Source organism: Alosa pseudoharengus, unplaced genomic scaffold (assembly GCF_046254945.1).
Source record: "Alosa pseudoharengus isolate Yale_2024_CS ecotype anadromous, Long Island Sound unplaced genomic scaffold, YU_APseudo_1.1 YU_APseudo_1.1_scf_3, whole genome shotgun sequence".
NCBI classification, from domain to species: Eukaryota; Metazoa; Chordata; class Actinopteri; order Clupeiformes; family Clupeidae; genus Alosa; species Alosa pseudoharengus.
In genome coordinates this window covers 17,117,912-17,134,199 of record NW_027468718.1, presented here as the reverse complement: position 1 = coordinate 17,134,199, position 16,288 = coordinate 17,117,912, and the positions used below count along the sequence as shown (strand labels likewise).

General features: G+C 43.2%; 2 protein-coding genes across 2 annotated transcripts; both read right to left on the bottom strand.

The window, feature by feature from the left end:
* Window positions 1-5,209: 5,209 nt before the first annotated feature.
* On the bottom strand, window positions 5,210-9,299 carry gpr18 (G protein-coupled receptor 18). Its single transcript, XM_076263397.1, has 2 exons — window positions 9,151-9,299; window positions 5,210-8,292 (listed from the first exon to the last, which is right to left on the bottom strand). Exon 2 carries the CDS (start codon window positions 8,290-8,292, stop codon window positions 7,276-7,278), a length of 1,017 nt encoding a protein of 338 aa, XP_076119512.1. The 5' UTR covers window positions 9,151-9,299; the 3' UTR covers window positions 5,210-7,275.
* Window positions 9,300-10,701: 1,402 nt separating this feature from the next.
* On the bottom strand, window positions 10,702-14,839 carry gpr183a (G protein-coupled receptor 183a). The gene is made up of 2 exons (XM_076263396.1): window positions 14,520-14,839; window positions 10,702-13,501 (listed from the first exon to the last, which is right to left on the bottom strand). Exon 2 carries the CDS (start codon window positions 13,474-13,476, stop codon window positions 12,403-12,405), a length of 1,074 nt encoding a protein of 357 aa, XP_076119511.1. The 5' UTR covers window positions 13,477-13,501; window positions 14,520-14,839; the 3' UTR covers window positions 10,702-12,402.
* Between the last annotated feature and the right edge of the window lie 1,449 nt (window positions 14,840-16,288).

Below are 16,288 nucleotides of genomic sequence, written 5' to 3'. Positions count from 1 at the left end.
TATCTATGTGGAAGCATATCTGTCAACCCCTCGTCTCCCCCTCTCTCACACTCAGTCAAGGCCTGGTCAGGAGGTCTCCTTTTCTGGCCACAAATGGATTTCAATTATTTTTGAATACAGGGATTCTCCTATAATGAGGTCTGACACAGACGCACTATTGAATATCAGATTGGATTTAATTGTTTTCTCAGTTGGCAACTTCAGAAGAACTGACAAGGGAGCCAAGAAGTGGAAGAGAAGAAGAAAAAGAGGTGGAAGAGAGGAAGACTGTACTGGTGGAAGAGAGGAAGACTGTACTGGTGGAAGAGAGGAAGACTGTACTGGTGGAAGACAGATGTCTTCTAACATTTGCTCCATAAACACGGCTCCCTTTGTAGCTTTTAGAAACGTTGTGTAGTGGAATTACGATGTTCATGTCTCTTATCCCTGTTGTAACTTTACTCTCTTTCTCTCTCTCTCCCACTCACTTTCTCTCTCTTTTTTTCTCGTTCGGTGCGGGGATACAAGAGGATCATGTAGGAAGTTTAAGTGAGACGAAATTAAATATTAAACAAATCTGACACGGTCCCTGTCGGAGACACGTCCCCACCTCGCATGATACAATTAAAGCCGTTTCGCCGCGCGACGTGCGGAACACTCGATCCGCTCCCTGAACGCCGTCAGGAAACACACGACTTTACAGACTTAAAATAAATCTTGTACTAATCTATTGAAAAGCTGACAAGAGAAGCCCAAGGTTTCAAGGCACTTAGCTGAGTAGTGTAAGGGAGGAGGGAGCAAAAAAAAGCCTTTTACATTATTTATATACACTAATGGGGTGCGATTCTCGCGAGCTCTATGTGAATCAAGCTCAGTATGATCTGGTAAAAAAAAGCTAGGGATGTAATCAAAGCCATACATTTTCCTCACTTTTCCCCCGCTAACTGGAGGGTCAATGAGAGTAGTTTTCTTTTTTTTTCTTCATGGAGGAGAACATTCATTATGGGAGATTATCCCTTTTAATAGAGATTAAAGACTGCAAGGTGCAAGCATTTTTCGCCAAAGAGATAAGATCTTTATGTGTGAGCAACAGAGAGTAAATATCACTGCTCTCAAGAGACAACGCACAAGAGCACAATAGAGTGTGTAGGTGTGTGTGGTTTTTGTGTATGTGTGTGTTGCATATGTTTCTGTGGGATCTTTCACAATGTTTGTGTGCTTGTGTGTGTGTGTGTGTGTGTGTGTGGTGTGATTATGTATAAGTGTACGTTTGCACTTGTGTTTTTAGCTTGTTTGTTTGTGCTTATTTGTTTGTGTTTTGTGTGTGTGTGTGTGTGCACACGTGCATCCATCTGTGAAATATCCTAAATACTCCAAAGACTTCTTCCTAAGGTGTCTCAATTCACACTTTTGGAAGTGTGTGACATCCACACAGTTGCACGCTGGAGAACACCAACACCTCCAGTCAGAGAGGGAGACGTCCTCTCTCTCTCTCTCTCTCTCTCTCTAGCCTCTCTTTTAACATCCTGCTGCACCAGCCCTACACAGGCGTCTACCTGGAGGGCAGAGCTATGCACAAGTGTCCTGGATGGGGATCTAAACACAGGCAGCTGCTGTCTTATATAACCCACATCCTGACTCTGATAGAGAAGCAGCTGACTGTGAGACCCGAACCCGGACCCATTTTGGACCAGCTCCGGCAAGGATCTGTACCGGGTCCGTTCCCGAGTCGCCTGCTTTGCCGGAGCCTGCGTGCAATTACAAGAGGATGTCTTTTCATGTGCAGTAATAGAAACAAGATGACAGCATTAATGATGCCTCGCCGGGGCTTGTGGGCTTTGAATGCAATGTATGTTTTTGCGTCTCGTATATAAAAACAAATCATATCCTGTAATGTTTCTCCCTTGTAGCCTCGAGGGGACGTCTTCACAGTGTTGTATATATCCAGCGCATTTTCCATAACCTGTTATTTATAGTTGTTTTCAGAAGTAATGACTCAATGTGTGGTAGGATGTTCTTCAATCGCTTGTGGTATCGAAAAGAAAACAAACGTCCCAACTTAGCGGCGTTCTCCCCCCCATAACATGTTCTTTTCAAAATGCACTCTGTTTGGGGGAGATACTTTCTTCAAGCACTTTCAGAGTAATTATAGCATGTTTGTCACACTATTTAAGAAAACAAAACATGAAGTTGGTCAGGCTTCAAAACCTGAGGGCCCAAAATCTGCAAACAGTTTTAGCTCTGTTTGTTTCTGCCCAATGAGGAGAGCAGAAACCAGCATCCTACTGTAGTGATTAAAGGGTTAAATGAAGTGCTTATGTGCCCATGGAGAGTTCAGCAGGGGTTGATACACTGAGCCTGGAACTCGCTGTCACCTTCATGTTTTTTATATGATTCCCGAATCCTTTTGTGACATGACTTCTCCTATGAACAGTAAAACCCCATTTCGATTCCCTCGACTCCCACTACTGGCACAGTAGATGCAGCAATCTGCTCATGCATGAAGCTGTACTGTGTCAATCTAACATGACACACACACACACACACACACACACACACACACAGAGAGAGAGAGAGAAACACACTCACACACCCACACACACATAGGAAACGCACCCGGCAATATTCAGGAAACAAATATGCCCACACCGCCTCAGATCGTTACTGTGATAGTGTGCGCTGACAAGTGGAGTCTATTAAGCTGTCCTCAAATATGCAAAATGATATGATTTTACAATGATTACATATTCTCTTTGCAGCCGGCTGGCTTTATGCGTCTCCATTTGTCATTGACTATTGTGTCCAATTATATGATTAGCTTTGAACACTACAGCTCTCTCCGAGTGCTCTTGTGTGTTCCAATGCACTGAGTGATTCACAAACAAAGTCATTACAACATGTATTCACACATATCAAATAACAAACAGATGGCCACTGTGCACGCAGACTGATTTGTTTTCAACATGAGCGACGGAAAGTAAGAGAGAGTGAAAGAGTGAGATAGAGAGAGAGAGAGAGAAAGAATGAACAAGAAGAGGAGGTGGAGAAGGGAGAGAAAGGAAGGGAAAAAAGAGGTAGTTTTATTATTTCGCTTTGTTTGGCGCACTGGCTGTTTTATTCCCAGAGAGAAGCAGCTGTTTGCTAGGCCGCTTAAATCAGCTCATATAAAAGACAATCTTGTTTTCATTAATTTTTTTCTCCACAACCCCCCTCCCCCCAACCACCATCATCAACACCGCCACCACCCGCCCATATGACAAAGGCACTTGTTGTGAAGATTCAGAATTATGAAGAGAAGCTTCTGGATAATTCATCACAGGCTGGACAAGGGACTTTTTAATTGTTGCAACTGTCAGTTGCCATCAAAGCGAGTTTGGTGCCTTTGAAGTGCAACAGGTGGGTTGGCAGACACTCTGCCCCCCCCCCCCCCTTTATCTCTCTCTCTCTCTCTCTCTCTCTCTCTCTCTCTCTCTCTCTGTCTCTCTCTCTCTGTCTCTCTGTGCAGGGTGTCTGTTCTGTACCACTGGCGACAGACGGTCACAGGAAGTGGCAAGGCCTGGTTCCTGTGTTGACTTTTACCTGCCAACAGATGTGCCTCTATCAGCCATCCAAAAAACATAGGCCAATAAATAACTGAAGTTTAACTAAATATATAATAAATATATAAATAAATAAATAATGTCTGTCCCCTACAAACTTTTATTCCAGCAGCTCTCGCAAACCCAGTGGTTACTGTGGCAGCAGCAATTTTTACAGCAAAAGAGGATTTGCTTTGAATATTTTTTATAATCCCTGGCCTGCAATTAACCTCACACACAGGGTGTTGCTGTTTGCTCTGCTATATATAGCAAAGCACCACACGTTTCTGCTGTTCCTGTGTTTATCAAGTCTTTTATGTTACAAATATTATTGCTACCCAGCGTTAGACTTTTTTTAATCAGCATGCACAGTTCTTTTTGTCCTCTGCAGTTGTTGAGAGATCCACCATGTGTTGTTTTGGGGTGGTGTGTGTGTATGGGGAGGGTTAGTCGTGCAGATCAGCAGAGTTCAAATACACCCGCAATCAGACATACAGATGTTTAGCTTTGAGGTGTGTCGCCCATATGCGCACCTCAGTTCATCTGTTGCCTTTTTGACAGAATAATGGGTAATACTGCCATCTTGATCTGGCAAATGATAAGGGAGAGATAAGGGGGGGGCATCCGTCTGGTGTGATTGGCTGATGCATAACATGCACTGTTTCTGTCTCCCTTAAAAATCACCACTGACTGGAAAGAGTGTCTGCCTTTTGTGTCCTGACAGCTCTGTTTCTAAAAGCACTGCTCATTTACAGTAGCAACCCCTATCAACATTTCTTCTTCAGAGCAATATGAACCCACAGCTGAAAGGAGAAATGAGCCTACACTGCCCCCCCCCCCCCCCCACACACACACACACCCCTTCCTTCGTTCACACACTCCTTCACCTCTTCTTCCTCCTCTGTCAATAATCCAGCTCACTTCCTGTAGTTTTTTTTTTATCATTCATCTCCTTGCTGTGTGTTCTTTTAATGCTGGCTTTGATGCTTATCTCGCTCTTCTCGGTCCGAGTGTACCTCTTCTCATCATTGCACTCATTGTACCGGAGGGAGCTGTTGTCTTGACACATTTTTCCATTTCCTTTGATTCGCGATAAGACCTCCATTTGGTGTATTTTAATGCTTTGATTTAATTTGTTATAGATCAGTTGTCACACTGTAGTCACGGTAAAGTAGTTATGGTGGAGTTAGTGGTTGTAGGCTTGCTGTACAGGCCTACCAGGGCATGTGAATACTAACTGCCTGTTGTAGAGGGCTGCCACCTGCTGGCCGTGGTGAGAACTGGTCAGCCACGGACTTACATAATGTGTCCTGAGCAACAGTGCCTCCCCCTGGATGAAAAGGTACTTGCCTTCATACCCTTGGTCGCTGTGACTGACATTATAAGCAGAAATGTATTAGAATACATAATTTAGTGGTTTTCACTTCGTAATTGGCATAATAAAAAATTATGTTTTGAGACAGAGCCAACATTTTCAAAGTTTTTACCAATCATGATATTACAAACCGTCATGAATGGAGAGGTGTGGAGTAATGTTATACCACAGTTTTGCTGTTAAAAAAAAGAAGAACCATGATATGCCAAGAATCAAGTCACTTCCTCTTTATGGTACTCATGATGATTTCTTGTAAATTACTCATTGAAACAGTATATTCATATTTATATATTTTATTAATGAAAAAATAGTTTGAACAAAAGTTGCACAGACTTAAGACATAAAGTTCTCGACAGAGTCCAGCTGTCAACAAGTTGTAACGTATATACAAATATACATATATAAATGGCTGAAGCACTGTCTGCTTCTATTGCTTTTGTTGGTTCTGTTGCATTGTATTAGTTTTGTTTTGTTTTATTGTATGGCAGGATCAAATCTTTATTTTTGAGCCAGCTTAGATTAATGGTTTTGTCGTCCACAGATATTTTTTCAAGTAGACCCAATGCACTCAAAAAATGTAATAGCTTTCTTTCGTTGTGTGTTGATTAGACTACGGTCTTGTTTCACTCCTCACAGATCCTTGCTCCCCTGAAATCATGAAATGCATATTCAGGTTCCACTTTTGTGATTAAGCAACATTGTGGACAACTGAATCTCTCAGTTCTGCTTTCATTTCCATCTTCTTGAATATTTATGCCTAACCCCAGGTGTAGAGAGAACTTTTTAAACCACATGTGGATTCTCCTTCAAACATTTTTTAAATTGGTGAGGTTGCATCAAAATCATCCTCTCCTTCTGAGTTTGAAGGGAAAAGAGAATCCGAAGCCCTCTTCTAATGGCTATATCATGATTGAAAACTTTAAAGGTATACTATGCAGGTTTAGGTATTTTTGGCAAGTGTAGAGCTCCCTCTAGAGTCGTGATGTATTTATATGTTACTCTGCTATTGTAAATAGCAAACTTCTTGTGACTTATCCCCCCCCCCCCCTGTACACAATGCAAATGCTTATGTTGTGGAGGTGAAGGATTAAAAACAGGCAAACAATATCTCCAAAGAGCTATACCTACTGACAAGGTAATGTTTCACGATTCTCGCGAGATTTGTCGCGGCGCCGCTCTTGGAAGTTGCATGGCTGGTTTTCTCGGTAGGGACTCGCTACGTCTATGCTTTATAGCTATGCTAGGTGAACAATTCGCCTATTACAAGTTTGTTTACCAACAAATTGGCTTCATAAAGGTGAAAATCTTGCATAGTGTGCCTTTAAAAACCAAGTGAGCTGAGTGGGACAATGCACATGTAGTGGCACAAACAGCGTGCTGAGTTTGAGGGCTGAGCTACACCAGGCGCGTAACTGATACGTTCTATTCGCGTTGCGTCTGCTGCAACAATTAGCTTCCATTATAATCAATGGAAGTAGCTACACCAGACGTGACAGAGGGGCGTACGTTCGAAAAAAATAGACCATTCATCTAAAATGGATTTTACGCGTAGCGAACGGAACACTTCAGTTACGCGCCTGGTTTAGCTCATACCTGACCTTTGAACTTTGGTGCCAATGTTGTCCATCTACCTAATATGTATGCTAATAATAACACTTTTAAGGCCAAACGTAAACCTTAGATGTAATGGGGGAAATACATATGTCTCTCTCCTTTTATCTTATCAATAATATACCACCGCTTCTCACAATTACAATCTTCATCTTTCTCTCTTCTCTGCTCCCACAAATCAAAGTTATGTCTCACATTGCACAGACAGTTTGTTTTTACTTTCCTGAAGTTCAGCCTCAAAGCGGAAGTTCAAAACTTATAAGCAGAAATAATCAACCAATGTGTGACCTTACAGCAACTAATGCAATTCATTACTCACAAGAGGAGCTTAAATGTATTTCCCAGCCATGGTCAGTTTGGTCTTCATTAAACATGTCCCATTTGTCTTTTAAATCTCTGTACACAGCAATTTCAAATCATTCACCATAACATCTCATTATATGTTTTAGACTGAATGTCTGTAGCATCCTAAGGCTTGGTAACAATGAGACTAGCTGACCAAGTCATTTTTTTTGTTTGATGCCCATCAACTCTATAGTCGTTCATCCCATCCATCCACCCAACCCCTAGGATGTCCATCACAGCTGGCTGCCCAACTGAGATCATTGTGTCTATATCTCCCTAAGCCCCTGCACAATGAGACAATGAGACTCAATGTGTCATTTGTTTTTGATGCCCATCGTCCAATGTCCAATCATCCAGTGCCAATGTGTCAATCCCAGCATGCCCTTCTCAGATCATGGCGCTGGTGAGGTTGCTGAGCGAGCGCACACTGCTGGTGTGCATGCTCTTGCGCCGGACGCTGCGTAGGTAGTTCCGATAGAGGATAACGCTGATGACGCGGTCCTGGAACTGCTTGGAGACGATGTAGTAGAGGACGATGTCCAGCACCGTGCTGAGGTTCATCAGGAGGGTGGTGAAGGCGCCCCATCCGCTGTAGACCTCGTTGCTGTCCGGCGACAGTAGCAGGAAGACGAAGCAGACGTGGTAGGGCACGAAGCACACCAGCACCTGGATGATGAGCGTGACAATGATGCGGATGGACTTCTGCTTGACCTTGGGCTTGAGCTTGGACGTGCGGCCGTGTATGAGGTTGTCCACGATGACCGCGTAGCAGCCCACCATGATGCACATGGGCACGAGGAAGAAGAAGATGAGCCGGACGAAGTTGATGGGGTTGTCGCGGCGCAGGTGCTCGATGTCACGCATCTTCAGGCACGTGGTGAAGTTGTGGCTGGCTACCGCGTCCGGGTCCTCGTCGGGGAAGAGCAGCGGCGCCGTGCAGCCCAGCGTCATCACCCAGACGCCGGCGCACGACACCACCGCCTTGCGAGTGCTCTTGAGCTCGCGGCTGTGCTTGGGCTGGACGATGGCCACGTAGCGGTCGGCGCTGATCAACGCAAACACCCACAGCGCCATGCACGGATAGAAGACGGTCAGTGCGGCGGTCACCCGGCAGAACATGTCGCCGAACGGCCAGTAGTCCCACGAGTAGTAGATCATGCGGAAGGGCAGGAGAAGGATGAAGACAAGGTCCACCACGGCCACGTTGATCATGTGAATGGTGACTGAGGTCCGCCGCTTGGTGGTCAGGGCGAACACCCACAGCGCCGTGATGTTGACCAAGAAGCCGATGATGAAGAGGAAACAGTAGAACACCAGGCCGGCCGTGCGGTACTCCACCGGTGCAAGGACCGTGGACCTGCTCATTGCTACGGAGATAGTCTCGTTCATGGCTGCTTCACCCATCTGCGTGACCAAACCAAAGAGAAAGTGAGATTTGTTAACAGATGAGGAAGTTGGATTTTGACATCTGGGAGAGCAAAACTTTCCTTGTATACTGTAAACAGGGTGCAAAACAAGCTGCTTTATGGCAGGAAGAGACATGTGCCTGGCTTTGTTTAGCATTACTCTAAACAGAAAGACCACATACACCTCTGAACTGTGATGCGTATTGTATATATTAACACAAAGAAGCTGCTATGTCTAATTTAGCACTGAATCGGAAACAAATCTGTGGCTAATGCACATTCTGATGAAAGACTTTGGACATGTTCCAAGGCAACAAAATGAAGTCTTCGGCCCATTTGGAGACAGTAAGAGTGTCAAACAGGCAAAGAGGGTCGAAAAGGTTAAGTTATCAAATCATATTTCAACAAGAAATAAAAAGGTCTGAGAAGAAAAGGAAACAGTGAATTTTACGAATAGGCTAAAAAAGGAAGATGGCAGTGCAAAAGAAGAAGTGAGAAGAAGAGGTCTTTTGATCTCATGAGTGGAAGTTCCGACAAGACCACTCACAGTAAACACGTTACCACGCCAACACACATACGACCCCCACACTCCCCTTTCAAGTGTCGAACTTTGTGTCACCTCGCACAGAAAAGTAATGAGCAGTGAAACACATATGTGATATGTAATGCTTTACCTCACTTTGAAACTCAGATGCTAACAGTTTATAAGGCAAACTATTATAGTAAACCTCTACACCCAACATACGAAGGCCTAGGCTTTACACAAACTCATTTTCAATTCGCTTCACTGACTTTTTTCATCATGCTCCTAAACTCAACTCCATTTGAATCAAAGATGAAGACATGAGTTCCTTACTTTGTGTGAGCTTTAGTTAATCATCCTCCGTGTTGTGTTTAATCACATCAAAACATCCAAAGACAAAGAGCGACCTGCTCTCTATCCAGCAGCCATCACACTGTACACTGTACTAACAGTGGCGGTGACGAGACGGAAGTTATTTATAAACCATTTTGTTCTGCCTTGGTTTTCTGCATGTGCATGTACCGACACAGGGGGCTGTGAAAAACACCACCACTTCCTGTGTCGCCTCCACTTAGTCGCTTACCAATGGAACAAAATGACTTCAAGTACACCTCCTCAGGAAAGAAACAAAAACGAATAATAATAATAACAATAATGTGTGATTAGAAAGTGGAGCGTACTTGTTGGCAGAGAGCTGACAGGTTTGGGTTCTGGTTATTGATTGGAAAAATAGGGTTTGTCACAGTACATTAGCTCTCATGGGAGAGTGGCACAGCAGGTGGCAGGAGAAGGCATCTGGCATTGCAGAGTTTTAATTAAGAACAGGATGTTGTGGCAGTTGCTATATAAACAGGAACTCAAATCTTTGGAGTAGATGTCTCATGCTGATTCTGTGAGGTTCTCTCTTTCCCTCCCTCCTCTCTGTCTCTCTCTCTCTCTCTCTCTACAGACGTGTGGTACCAGGTCGGGCAAAGTGAGCTGGGAGATGAGACACAAGAAAAAAAATGTTTGAGCTGTACCAGGATCCGGAGCAGATCATGTATGGCAATAGCTCACTCACAGGGACGTTGTTGTTTCAAGATGAGGAAATGTAGCCTGACGAGCCAATTTGCTGCCGCTAGGGGCGCGTCTAGATTTCTAGGCTAGAGGAAATGTACAGTACACAAACACCTGCGCCATGCTCCATACACATGGGAATAAGACAAGCCGAAAGCTGAAATGACTACCACACTGTACACATGTTTTCTGAGTGACCGTTTCCACTGGTGTGCTGATCACATGGTTGTGAAGGGTGCAGTGGAAACCCAGAGCGGAGAAAAAAACACATGTACACTTCTCCATTTGCCCTCTCCGTTTCTCTTTTCATGGTGATCACACATACCAACGTGATACAGTAATGAAATGAAACCACGCAAGCATTTTACAGACTTCTCACATAATACAGCAGTGTAATAGCTGGCCCCGTTGCTAGTATTAGCATTTGATGAGTTCAGTTGCACAGTTCTATACTGCTGGTTAAGATTGAAATTCAATATTTATGCCATAAATGTTTTCATTATTTTTTTTTTTTTAATTATACCACAAATTATGGTACACTGGAGCCAGACCATCTGTCTTGGCACAGATCTATTTTTCAAGTATGAGTTACCTGAATTCCTGTCAGTGTTTCAGTTTTGGGTTTTAGTGGGCTCACGCTAGCATACGTATGGACTGTGCAATTGTTTATCTGATTGTTGTTAGTCTGACAGTGAGAGTGCTCCTCAGCACCACATCCTCTTCAATCTTTTTGAGGGTCAGTCAGTGCTCAAAGCTGCTCTTGGTCTACTCATGGAAAACCTGTTTATACAAACAGCATAATTATGAAGAAGTGCAGATTAAGAATGGTGTGATTTGAGGAGTTTATTGTTTATCAGCAGAAATGACATGACACCACTTGTGTTCCAATTGAGCTGGGGTTGTATTGTATAATTGTCCTGCTTGACACCCCCATCTAGAGGTAGAAACTCGTAACTGCGTTTTGAAGTGTGCCAGACCAACAGACATCATGGAAACTAGAATCATATTTTCTGCGTGGCACATGTTCATACCAGTAATAACAGCAATCATGAATGTAAATTACATGTAAATGACATTCACTGACATTTACACTTGTGTCTTCACCACACTAAGGTTAAGTCCACAGGCTGTGTATTATTTCCTCAACAAGCACAATGTCCCATGATCCACATTTTTTAAATTATATGAATTCATATGCAAAACATATCATATCAAAACTATGTAAACAATGTAAAACCAGATTTAACCCAAATCATGTTTTTACTTCAGCGAATGTTGCTTCCCATTAGCATTGCATAGGTCACGTAAAAATGAGGATTTTATTCTAAAAAAAAGAATGAAAAGAGAGGAAAAAAGAAAAGAAGAGATCAAGCACTCTTGGGTTACATACTTGGGTTCCATAATGTCTATTAGGCAAGAGTATTTATTTCTTCTCTTTGTACCACAGGAAGTTAAACTGCTGATACAACCACCCACTGTGGCAGAGCGACATTTTAGATGGTGGCCATGTGAGTGCGTCATCAGCCCTCAAACCCTTGACAGCAGACACTAGGTGGCAATGGATGTACTGTAAAGAAACGGACTAAAACAAAAAAAACCAACCACAGTCCAGATGTCAAACAGCACTCTTAAAACTAATGTGTTGAAAACAACACAACTTGCGTTGTTTTTACCACATATCTACAGTATGTCCAAATAGGGACAACACAGTTTTGTTTTAAGAGTGAGTGTACAGAGCACAGAGATCTCTAGAGAACAAACATAGATGCAAATACAAGACAGGGTGAAACATGAAACTTTCCGTTGCTCTGTAGTCCTCATCAGACCAAATCACAAGGTATTCAGCACTCTCCATTAAGCCCAAATGTTCAACAGTAACTGGTATCTGGGATGACTTGTCAAATCTTGCATCATTAACTTATAAACAATTCTCATCAGAACAGTTAACTTGATCCTGAGCACTAAATGCACTCAAAACGCCCTAATTTGTTCTGTGTGGTTTGTTCTTTACCCTGAGAAACCGCAAGCAAAGGAACTTCATCTTCAGCAAGTGAAGAACCAGATTGACACTTTACATGTGGTGAAAAGTTCATTATCAAAAGGACAGTCATGTACTGTACATAGCAAAATAAACAAAGTTTGTGGCAGGTTACATTTTAGCAGCCTCTGTTTTCTTATCCCACTTTATGATTGTGTCTTTCAATAATTGTTTAGAAAAAACTACCGGTAATTATCTGTTTTTTTTTTAAGACAGTTCATCGTGATTCCCTTCATATGTGGTCATCATATAGTCCAAGCATGGTAGCTGTCATTTCTTTCTTCCTGTTGTTGTTGACTTTATAGAAGTTTGAGTCATATGACTCTATAGAAGTTTATAGAAGTTTGAGTCATATGACCCTCAAGCCCTGTTTTTTTTCAAATGAGGAAAGAAAAAAAAAGATAATGTATGGTTGCAGATATTTCTGTATTCTGGAACCCTCCCGGAACCCCCTGAGTTCTAAACGCCCGGCATGGACTCTTCAGGTCTTTTCAGTGGTGTTCACCCCTGCTGTAGAGACGGACCCTGTTGTGGTCAAGGTCGCGGGACGACTCCTCGGGCGAGGTGCGAGCGTTGCTGGAGAAGGACATGCTCACCTGCCTCCTGAGCAGCTTCATCACCTTCTTCTTGTAGCCCTTGCAGGCAAAGAAGTAGATGAACGGGTCCAGGCAGGAGTTGAGGTTCATCAGGCACACGGTGACGTGCAGCGAGATCTGGAAGCGGTGCAGCTCGCCACAGTCAGGATCGTAATGCAACTTACGAACCATGTACTGCAGCAGGTCCATATGGTAGGGCGTGTAGCAGACCACGAAAACCAGGATGACGCAGAGGACGACCCCGATGGCCTTCTTGTTGCGGCCGGACTTCTCCGTCAGGTGGTTGGTCTTGGCCGACAGGCGCAGTTTGGAGCACAGCCACGAGTAGCAGACCAAGATGATGACCACGGGGATGCCGTAGCCCAGGAAGACGGCGCCGATGAGCATGAACGGGAGGTTGGGCACCGTCTCGAAGTTGGGGTACTCCATGCAGGTGACGTAGCCACCGGGCTCAGCATGGGTCATAGGCATGGACAGCAGTGGCAGGGTCTGGGCAAGCACCAGCATCCACACGCACACGCACACCCATTTGACGCGCTGGACCTTGCGGAAGCGCGACAGCCGCAGCGGCAGCACCACGGCGATGAAGCGGTCCACGCTCAGACAGGTCATGAAGTTGACCCCAGCGTAGGTGTTGATGTAAAACACCAGCGCCGTGGCCTTGCACGCAAACTCGCCCAGGGGCCAGTGGAAGCCCAGCGCGTAGTAGACCACACGCAGCGGCAGCGAGAGAGCAAACAGGATGTCCGAAACCACCAAGTTGGCCGAGTAGAGCGTGGTGGAGTTCATCTTGCGCAGGTTGGGACGGATGACGTGCAATGCCAAGGCGTTACCAAAGAGACCCACCAAAAACACGATTGAGTAATACAGTGGCATGAGAACCCGCGCCACTGGTCGGTGATCGTACAGATTTGTACATGTGGCGTTGGTGCAATTGGTGCTTTGGTCCATATCCATTGCTTCATCCATAGAGCCAGTGGACAAGCCCTGCTATCTGTAAGATAAAGACACAAGGCAGTCATGAGATTGGTACGCTAGACCACACTGTTTCCTGAATGCTCTTCAAAGTCTGGTTTCATGAGGGAAGTATCATGTGTCATTATTGATGAGGGTGGTAATTTAATTGTTTTCACTTTGTTTACTTCACTTTCACTTGCGGCTATACTATTTCATTACATACATAGAGGGTGGGTGTTGGTTATCAGTCTCAACCCTACATGTGGCCACATTCGAAGCACTGGTGGTAAGACCTCCCTCGTGGTTAGCTGGCCTTGGTCACTACACAAAGGCTATATGGGATAAGGAAGTGGTGTCTCAGTCATTAGTGGCACGAAACAATGTCTGACCCTCCTGTTGAAGTTCAAACGGCTGAAATCTGTTTTCCCCAGATCGGAGTTTCAAACAAAAATCTGTTTCCTGCCCATATTCACACCTTGACACCCTCGCATGATTTCAGAGATCGGAGTTTGAGTTCATGTTACCAATATGACTTGTTTGGAGGGAAAACATATATTCATTTTTCTTTAAAATGATTAGACTCCCAGGCAAATAGTCTAGCAGATGCAACATAGATGAACACAAATATTGGTGCATGTTTGTTTTTAGGTCATGGTGTCTCAAAAAACCCACTACAAGCATAGATGATGTTGTTTCATTTGTGCTGAGTGTAAAAAACAAAATGTAAAAAGTCAGTTGCATATCTATCAAATTAACTAAAAGGTTATACAATTATGAGATTCTAATTTGCACCAAGAAGTTATATGCCTATTTGTCCTACATGCAAAATGGACTGATCAAAATGTACACTGTGTAGTCTCCCACATTACCTACTGTATATGATAACTTCAAATGACTATTTGAGTTGCCATAGATATCAGGGATTATCCCCATCATCATCCAAAAACACACAAACACTATTACATAAACATCTTGAGACACTGTAGATAGAAAAAAAAATACTTTGATGCCATCAAGTAGTCACTTCTCACATTTAATGTAATGAGGTCACTTACCAGAGAAGTAACGTTTTATTTTTGTGAAAATAAAGAAAATGTTTGATCCGCAATAGTCTTTCTTTTAGCATGGCACTGTTGCAAACTGTCCCTCTCGTCCTGTGGAGTCCAGCATAGGAGCGACTGCCAACTACAGAGAGTCAAATGTAGAGGAGCGGTCTGATTCCTATCCCTCTGTTACTATGGTGACTTAGTTTCCTGTGTTGCGGTGCAAAGTTCTCTCAATCTCTCCTTCTTTCTCTCTCTCTCTTGTTCATGTTTTCATCTACAGCAGAAAGTATGTGGCACATGTTGAGGGCTATGGCCAACATTATGCCCCCTCCTCTAGCATTATCTTGTATCAAAGCACCTGCGGTGAAACATCGATATGAGGACTAAACTTTTCTTGCCGTTTCTAAGTTTCAGAATAGGCTAGAGTCTGTCAGCATTGAAGTGAATTTGTGCTTGTGCAAAAGTGAGACAACAACTGCTACTGCCCCCATCCTCTAGCTTTATCTTGTATCAAATCACCTGCGGTGAAATAATGATATGAGGACTAGACCTTTCTTGTCGTTTATACGTTTAAAAAAAGACTATAGAGTCTGTCAGCATAGTGCTTGTGCAAAAGTGAGGCAACAACTGAAGGTCAGCCATAACCAGAAATTTCATTTCTTTATCACAATTTTCTGTACACACATCAGCAGTGTTACATGGTGTGCTCGGTCAGTATGTTGCATCCTTCTTATCCACACATCTTTTTTGGAAATACACTTATTTTTGTTGTATTTTATTTAAAGAATACAAAACATAACACATTCTGTAACAAACCAAAACTTACACCTGTTGACGTCCACCCCGTAACACACCTCAAAATGAGGCGCAAGGGGCGCGTAGAGAGGGTCTGATGTGAAACAGAACAAAACAGGAACTACACAACACTGCCAAAGGCACATGTTGGACCATGTGTCACTACTCTCTGCCCACACACATATCTATCACCGCTAACTGACAAAGGGGCCCAGCAACTTCCCCATAGTCTATTTTCACCATTGGAATCATGGAATCACAGATTTGGTGGTGCTATTAGTGAATAGATGAACGCAATAAAGACACGCTTCCCTTGAATAGTTTATCTTAGCCGTTATCTAAATGGGTAAAAAGAAAATTTCTAGAAGACTGTTTCACTTACACTTCCATATTTCAAAAGGATGTGGGCTGTTCTGCAATTGATAACATATCCGTGATGAATCATGTTTGTGTTTGTGGTTGCAAGGGCTCGCAGCAATTGTTATAATGCATGGATCAGGATGGACCATATTCTGAAACAACATTTTATGGACCGTGACCACAAATATATATATTTTTTTTATCACTTTGATGTCCATGTTAGCTCCATTTGTTTTGAACTCCTTGGTGACCACCTTTGACCTGCTTTTTAGTAATAGTGAAACAGCCATCTGTTCACCGGCTTTTCATAAGCCTCTTTCTTGCTTTGAGGTGGAGAATAGATAGTTTTTGTTTGACAGTATCGTTGCCATGCAACTTTAGAGTCCCCAGGTAAAAAAAAAACTATTAAAAGTATACTTTTTGAAAGTGTACTAAGTACCGTTTGTACTTTTTTCGTCAAATCCAAGTGTAATTAAGTGCATTGAATTATGTATTAAGTTCAACTTAATACCAACTTGACTATACTTTGAGTGTAATTAGTGTGCTAAAATGGAACAACTTTTTTCAAACTTTACGTGTTCTTAAGTACATTATACAAAAACAGATTTTATGAGCATTCGAAA